This window comes from Adiantum capillus-veneris, chromosome 10 (assembly GCF_014529385.1).
Source record: "Adiantum capillus-veneris isolate H3 chromosome 10, ASM1452938v2, whole genome shotgun sequence".
Taxonomy (NCBI): domain Eukaryota; kingdom Viridiplantae; phylum Streptophyta; class Polypodiopsida; order Polypodiales; family Pteridaceae; genus Adiantum; species Adiantum capillus-veneris.
In genome coordinates, this window is record NC_140940.1 from 162377067 (window position 1) to 162385399 (window position 8333).

Below are 8333 nucleotides of genomic sequence, written 5' to 3' on the forward strand. Positions count from 1 at the left end.
AGACATGCAACGAACCCTAAATTGCTCCAGTTCTTGACCATTATTTGTGAAAGAAAACAAGCTGTAGATGAGATCGATTGCACCTTGGATGCATGTATTATAGATGAATTGCATGTGCATGACTACTCGCAATAAATATTATAGGATTTTTCAAATGTATATCCCTTTTACGTGCAATGCCAGCCTTGTCAAATTAGTTATGCTCTTATTCCCTTCAGTGCTAGATGCTAAATAAAATTGATTAGTCCTGTTATATTCTATAGATGTTATATAGCAAGGCCCACCAAGCAAGACTAGTTTTTTTTTTTGCAAAACTCACAATTATGAGTGAATTATATTGATCAACCCAAAAAATTACAAGGTCTTGTCATGCTCGTGTTGAGCCATGATATCATCCAGGGACCAAAATTACATTGGCTATCAGAGCAGCCACTCCTACCAACCCGCCCCCTTATCCTTGATACACAAGGTCCATTTATCATGTTCCTCTGATATCTTTAAATTATCGATGGCCAAGATTTTCACTCGTCCTAGGCATGCCATCTGCTGACAACAAGGCACAAGTAGTCCTAGACCAATCCTCTGAGTGTTGCTTGCGCACGAGCGTTCATATTAGCACTTTGCTTTCTTGTATAATTTCTGCGAAGCCTGCCACCTCAAAACCTCCTTCAAACACACGGCGGTTCCTTGTCTGCCATACATTATGTAAGAAGAAGTACCTAACGTTTTGAGTGCTGATGAGGAGGGCAGGACTATCTGAATTCTTCCCTCCAAGGAATAGATCAGTCTTGAAAAAACCAATTCTCCATGTTCTTTGGACCCACTTGCATATTTTCCCTGCGAGGCCTTTGATAGTTGGGCAATCCATGAAGAGGTGGGCCAGATCTTCACTAGCCAACATGCATCCCAAGCATCGATCTGACCCAATCTTGTATAATTTCTGTATAATTTCTGCGAAGCTTACCACCTCAAAACCTCCTTCAAACACACGGCGGTTCCTTGTCTGCCATACATTATGTAAGAAGAAGTACCTAACGTTTTGAGTGCTGATGAGGAGGGCAGGACTATCTGAATTCTTCCCTCCAAGGAATAGATCAGTCTTGAAAAAACCAATTCTCCATGTTCTTTGGACCCACTTGCATATTTTCCCTGCGAGGCCTTTGATAGTTGGGCAATCCATGAAGAGGTGGGCCAGATCTTCACTAGCCAACATGCATCCCAAGCATCGATCTGACCCAATCCATTTCTCCTGAATCTTCACCCCCTCGGTAGAGCACCCCAAATTACCTTCCATAAAAATACCTTCATCACCAAGCAAGACTAGTTTAAACTTTAGGCCCCTTTGGGAGGTCGGAAACGTGTTGGCGGACCGACCTTACTTTGGATTCTTATTAAAACACGCGCTGCCGTGCAGCTCAATGCAAAAGGTTAACTTTCTAGTTTGCGAGCTTTGCAAAACCTAGCGTTTTCGGAACGCAGAAGAGAAGTAAACCAGAGGGGAGAGAGAGAGAGAGAGAGGGGCGGCGTAGATACACACAGACGGTCTTTGCAGCTATGCTCGACTTTGGGCCCGGATCTTTCTTCCTCGGCCCTGCTGAGCTGGTGGATTCCCCTTCCTTCCGTCATGGCGTTTCCGCAGACACAGAGAAGTCCCTTCGGATCTACGCCTGTGAGATTATCCAAGAAGCGGGCATCCTCCTCCGCTTGCCTCAAGCCGTGGCCGCCACTGCTCAGGTACTCTTCCACCGCTTCTTTTGCAAGCAGTCCTTTCGTGATTTTGATGCGCGTAGCGCTGCAGCAAGCTGCTTCTGGCTTTCAATGAAGCTAGAAGAAGTGGAGGGTGCTTCAAACCGTGGTCACAAGCCCTCACAGCTTAATGATGTAGTGCACATGTTTGAACACATCCGAGCTCGCAGAGAAGGAACTCATCCTCTACCTCCACATGCCCCTGGTTTCAAGATTCGCAAGGAGCAACTTCTAAAGCTTGAGACACGCATCCTGGTGGAGCTAGGTTTTGTCTGTCACGTAGAGCATCCGCACAAGCTTATGCTAGGTTACCTCAACTGCCTTCAGGCGTCAAAAGATCTCATTCAGGAATCATGGAATCTGGTAAATGACAGCCTGCGAACTACACTGTGTGTGTCTTATCCAAGTAATGTGATTGCTTGCGGTATTATCTATGCTGCTGCTCGCCTATTGTCAGTCGCTCTTCCTGAAAACCCCCCTTGGTGGGCTCTTTTTGATGTTACCAGTGATCAAATTCGAAGCATATGTGCTGTCCTTGCTGATCTGTACAGGCAACCTAAGGCTCAGTTTATAGATGTGAAAGCTCCATCATTGAAGTCGGTAGCAGCGATATCATCCTTACCTGTGTCTTCCTCTTTGGATTCCCTCATCAAACCAGCTCAAGTTCAACCTTCCTCGGTTGACTCGGCTTCTAATTGTGCTAATTCTGCAGATATTTGTTGTAGCAATAGCAACCATGTAATCTCTCCATCATCTACTTCAAAGGTTCTCAATTCTTGTGTCCTGAATGCTTCAGGGTTCCCCCCTTCAAAGGATGTTGCGAGGGATGATGCCAGCAGACATCTATCTCGAGTGAGGTCAAGTGAAGGCAAAAAGAGATCACGCGAGTCTCCTGGTGAGATGGATAGGAAAAGTAGCAGGTCATCTTCAAACCATGACAGATCTTACAATCGAAGAAGGGACCATGTTCACAGGGAGAGTGTTTACAGAGATGCATACAGGGAGCCTGAGCACAAGCACAGGTGGCGGGAAGATTACGGTGGGTGTTCAAGGTACTATGAAAATCATGGTTTGAGCACAAGGCATAATTATGGTAATTATGGTCATGTAAGGGGTTGAAGTTCGTATAACTGGTGTGATGTCTTCAAGCTGTCCACTTATGGATAAAGTTCCGTGGGTCATGTGATTTCTCCCTTGTTGATTATCGAAGTCGGACTATCAAGAAGTGCTGATGTAGGGCTTGGGAAGCAAACCACCTGAAGGGGTCCACAGGCTTTTGTTGGGTAAATGCCTCCTTTCAAAGGTGCTGGGGGAGCATGGTGTATACCATATGTAACATTATTTGAAAATTTAACATTCTTCTGGGAGAAATATTCTACTCTTACCTTGTTTCTTTTCTTTATTTGCCGCTGCAGTTTCATTCAAGCAGGACCCACATTGCTCAGGTATCTTGAGTGTCATATTCTAGGCAAATTCTGGGTGTGTTTTGTGGGGCATGTTGCTTGTAGGTACTTTTGATTTTTGCAGGGCTCAATGGCTTTAAGGTATTGTGTCTGCAAGGCTGTGGTCGCTTTGTGTTACGGCACTATCCTCAGGTAAGCTATGAAATTTTTCTGCAGGGTTTGGCATGAGCTATTCACTGTGAACTTAGTAACTATCATGTTTGCATAAGAAGCATTCTAAGTGCATTTCAGCTGGAGTTATCATTATGGATGCTAGTGATCCCCAGCTTCCTACACAAGGGTAGTATTTCCTGGATTCCAAGTAATTTTTTTACGAGTTTAAAGAGATGGTCTTCGTCTCGCTAGCCTTTGATTGTCTATGCCATGCATTTATGTTTGTTTCAGGTCGTTTACATTCCATGTCGTCTAGTGTGATCTAGTGGCTGCTCCTGCTTGTTCACATAAGAACTGTTACACCCTATTCTGTCATTGCGTGAGTAGATTCTTTTTTGTTTAGTAGCAAAAAAAGTGATTTCTTGCTTTTTTTCTTGCTTTCTTGCGTCCCTTGCTTTTTTTCTTGCTTTTATTTTTTCTTGCTTTCTTGCGTCCCTTGCTTTTGTAGTTTTGTGAGTGTTTTATTCCCTCTTATAATTCGGGAGTTCAGACTTTTCTAAACTTAAGAAGGTATATCTTTTTTTGTGTGTTCCATGTAGATTCCTTCTGTGTGTCCTAGCTAGAAATGAACATTTCTTTACCTGGCTTTAGTTTATGTAGTTTTATGCTTTGCCATTACTGTGTATGTTTTTGCAAATGTCTGGTTTTCCCTAGCATCATCTCGCATGTCTGCAGATGCTTGTAGCGCTTTATGTTCTTCTAAGGCTACCCTCATCCCATGCCTTTCGGTTGCATTTATGTATTTGGTTTTGTTTCTATGTATTCATTGCTTCGGAATGTCGAAGTCAATTGCAGCACAGATGAAGTTTCTTGGTTTGGGTTGTGGCTCTGGATGTGCAATTGAAGAGAGCTTATGGTGACAGTCAAGTGTGTTGGCTCCTGTCAATCATGTTGTACTCAATTGGGGTTCTCATTTGTATGTTTTCTAGTGACTACAATCAATTGTGACAGCGTGGTGACCCCCCTCCAATTTGAGATTATAAAATCTCCTGATTTAAAAGATAGCTTCCGAATATCTCCGTAACAAGATGCCCTATGGAAACCAAGTAAGTTGCATTTTATCTTCTGATCTATTTTTTGGTCTAGGATTGTGAAATCAGTCGATGTATTAGTCTAGGACTGAAGAATCAGTCTAGTCACCTTGGTTTAGCCCATTTTGTGCACTGGAAAGTGTACACTGTCTAGGAATCTATTCTTTCCTTACCCAGAGTGTCAAAAAGTGAAACTCAAATGAAATGTAGACTTCTCCAGATTGATGTGTGATGCCCTTCCTATATAAAACAATGGAAGTTAATACTATTTTCGATGCTACATGAAGGCAGAAAGTGTAGGGTGACTCGAAGAGCTGGGAGCTCTTTAGAAAATGTACTCTTCCTATACTTGAGAGTTTTATCTGACAGGAAGTGTAGGGTGGGGTGAAGAGCTAGGATATCTTCATCAATGTATGCTTGCCCATACTGAAGAGGCTAATAAGGAAGTTCGCATTGTTAAATGTAAACGTTGTATACTGATGTGAACTACAAGCTCTATCAAAAACATCAGATCAAATCTTTAGTTGTAGAAAGAAATGCACATTTGCTTGACATTTGCCGTAGGTTTACAGCTTTCCTATGTATCATGTTATTCAGGGGTCTCGGACCAATCTCTAAAATATGGTTTTCGAGTTTGTGAAAATAATAGTCAGACTTCTTTGCCCATTTTTCTTGCCCCATGAGCAAATTTTGGATCTCGCTTAATTTCTGCTTCTGGTCTTATAGACTCTGTGAGCACAGTTATGTGTTGTGCAGTGGAGATATTAAGGATTATCAGCTTGTTTAATGGGTGGCATCTTCGCAGTTCTGTAGGTGGTGGTGGACCATAGCTAGATGAGTAGGTGCTGGGTGGGTGGATACCGAAGTAACTATTGGAAGATTGGCTGCGTTGGAATCCTACAGAAAAATCTGAGACAAGATAATTACAAGGACAAAGTAGAGTCGACAGTAATTTTTATTGATTGTGGCTGAACGTTTAGGCCTTTTTTCATTGAATTTTGCTTGGCAGCTTTCTTCTTGTTGTTTGCTCTGGTGCAGTTATGGATAGTGAGCTGTTTGGCGTGCCATACCTTCCCTCTCGATTGAGTTGTAGCCAGAAACATTACTAGTATGGATAAGTCTTCATGGGAGGTATCTGTGCTCCCCTTTGCCAACATGGCACCTCATTGTTAAAATGCTCTGGGTTTATTAATTTGATACTAGTGTACAAAACTTCAGGATGTTGCACGAATTATTTAATGTAAGCCTTTTTTGAATTGAGGACCTTCAATGTGTAGTTGATTCGATTATACATAATCATGTCATTAACTCTCGTTTTTAGACAAGCTGGACTCCTTGACACGAATTGTTGTTGTGAGCTCCTCACCTTTGTAGCTCTCCCCCTTTTGGTCAAAGTGTTCCTCTTCAAGGGGGTCCTCATATTATACTGCTATCTACCACCTCTTGCGCTGGTACGCTATGTTTCTCTATATCAAATCAGTGAGCTATTCGACACTCGTCTTAGGAGCGGTTTGATGCTTGTCTAAGGCCACTTTCTATGTAATTCCTATGATTTCATCTATAGCTAGCCACTCCCTAAGCTTCCTTGTGTGCTGTCTTGATTGGTGTTAAATCTTAATGTTGTCCATTATCACATTGACGTTGTGTAGGTTGTGTAGGTCGTCACCTTTTTTGGCTTGATGCTCATTTCTTCAAGAGTTTTTATATTTCATGCAATTTTCGAGTAGCTTTTGAATGTCTATTGTTGAGGGAGGGTAGTTAAAGTACCTTCAAGATGTTTCTCCTTCTACTTCCAGTCTTCTCACTACACGTGCACTTTTGCCCTTGGTTGTGGTTGGCGGGTCGTCACCTTTTTTGGCTTGATGCTCATTTCTTCAAGAGTTTTTATATTTCATGCAATTTTCGAGTAGCTTTTGAATGTCTATTGTTGAGGGAGGGTAGTTAAAGTACCTTCGAGATGTTTCTCCTTCTACTTCCAGTCTTCTCACTACACGTGCACTTTTGCCCTTGGTTGTGGTTGGCGAGTCGTACACCTGCAGGATAGGGATCTTAGGTTTTTAGGGTTTGCACCGATAGCTTTCTTGGCTTAGGCCTATTTTTGCTATTTTAGCTTTTAGGTTGTGAGATTTGTAGGAGCTTCACGTCACATACTATGTGGCCTTGGAGGCTGTGTCCTTTGGGAGAAGCTTTTTCTATTTGGAGTCATTGCCCCCCCCCCCCCCCCCCCAAATTGCTATATACTCCCAACATCTGGAGAACAATTGTGGGATTCAAGGTAGTAGCCATTTTTTTTCCCAAGAAATGTTCAGTTTTGCATTTTATTAGTGTACATGCATTTTATTAGCGTACACGTGTATGTTATTAGGGACTCTCACCCATTTTGTCAAAGTGCTGTTGTGGCTTGATCAATTGGAAGAGAAATGGGTGAGTGGACAAGAGAGATCATAAATGATAACTAAGGGAACTTATGAAGCATCGGCCCGACGGTTCAGAACTTTAATATACAAAAGATAGAACCTTGAAAGGAATTTTCGTAAAATGTGTTATGTTGATGTTGCAAATTTATGGATGTTACCTGGTAGGCCTAAGGGCTTTACCAATATCTGTGTGCTGTGTTAGTGCTACGTGGTAATATGAATGTCTCCAAAGTACGTTGGTTACTCTTGGGAGTCTCCAGCGCTAGCTTTTGAGAGTAGGTGCTTTTGGGGGAAAAAGTGTGTTTGAATTGATTGTTGTTAGGGTGTTGCTTCTGGCAATCCCTTGTACTCTTCATAGCCCTTGGAGCCTCACTCTCCATAGCATTTGGATATCAAGTCCACATGCAGAGGATTTTTTGGGAGATATTATCTTGTTGAGACTAATAAATAAAAGAGGGGTGTTGTTACAGACTTGGGCACCCGAAGTTTGGGAATCTAACACGATATATGAGAGAATTACTCAAAATACTTCACTAGTCACTCTTTAAAAGTAGAGTTGAAATATTTCGATGTAGTTCCGCGCTTTACATGCATTGGCCTTCTATTTGGTGTGGTGGGAGCTATTCAGTAAAACGCGCAGTCGTTGACTGACATGATCTTGTTGCTTGTCGTTTTGATCGCCAGTGGCCAAGAAAAAGGTGAGATCTTTTGTCTTTGAGAAGAAGGGGATCCACAAGGACTCCATAAAGAGCATGCGACAAGGCACTCAGAAGCTTGCGTGCAATTCATTCAGCACGGGGTCTTGGCAATCCTTCACGTGCTACAGTTAACGCGCTGGTGCCAATTTTTGGCACTAAGCACATTTGCAATTAATTTGGTAAGTGCATCAACTTGCCATCCCATGATACCCGGATGCATTTCTTGTGTTGGGACGTCATTGAAACCAATGTGGCCACTGAAACCAAGATTTGAGGTGAGCATTTGACATTCAAATCAACAATTGCTACTCTCTCTCGGGCTTTGTTTTCGAATTTTACTGCTTGATACTAATAGAAGCACTTATATTGAAAAATCGAAAACACCTTTATTTGAGTATCAATGTAATCACCCGCTACCAAGCCAATCACTCGTTGTTTCATATCCACCCAACTTGGAAGGCTTTCCCACGAGCCCCGAAGCAACTCCCACTTGTTTCGAGCTCCAAGCTGAATTAATTGAGCTATTTCAAAAGGCTTCTGAGGTAGCTTCTACTAAGTGCATTCAAAAGAATTCAAAATTGAAAAAGCTACTCCTGCCGCTTCAAAAGGCTCGCAATTCAAAGTCTCGAAAGCCTCAAACATCAAAGGTTAAAATCAAACGCCTTTCAAAGAGAATTTTAACAACCAAAAGGGCTTCACCAAAGATCTTGAAGCCTTGATTCTTTATTGTATAGAGAAGCTTCACCTTGGTGAAGAGGAGCTTCACTTAAAAGAGAACACTCTCTTGTAATTAACTTTAATTTTTTTTGAAACAAAGCACAATTT

At 42.2% G+C, this 8333-nt stretch overlaps 1 protein-coding gene across 2 annotated transcripts; it reads left to right on the forward strand.

Annotated features, from left to right (window-relative positions):
• The first annotated feature begins 1413 nt into the window (after window positions 1–1413).
• LOC147449985 (cyclin-L1-1-like) lies at window positions 1414–5658 on the forward strand. Of its 2 annotated transcripts, XM_086522336.1 has the most exons (4): window positions 1414–2641; window positions 2721–2798; window positions 3162–3191; window positions 3274–5658. In XM_086522336.1, exons 1-4 carry the CDS (start codon window positions 1555–1557, stop codon window positions 3375–3377), a joined length of 1299 nt encoding a protein of 432 aa, XP_086378462.1. In that variant the 5' UTR covers window positions 1414–1554; the 3' UTR covers window positions 3378–5658. The 2 variants fall into 2 exon arrangements, with proteins under 2 accessions (XP_086378462.1, XP_086378461.1); XM_086522335.1 differs by lacking the exons at window positions 3162–3191; window positions 3274–5658 and having other exon boundaries at window positions 1593–1734; window positions 1799–3137.
• The last annotated feature ends 2675 nt before the right edge of the window (window positions 5659–8333 follow it).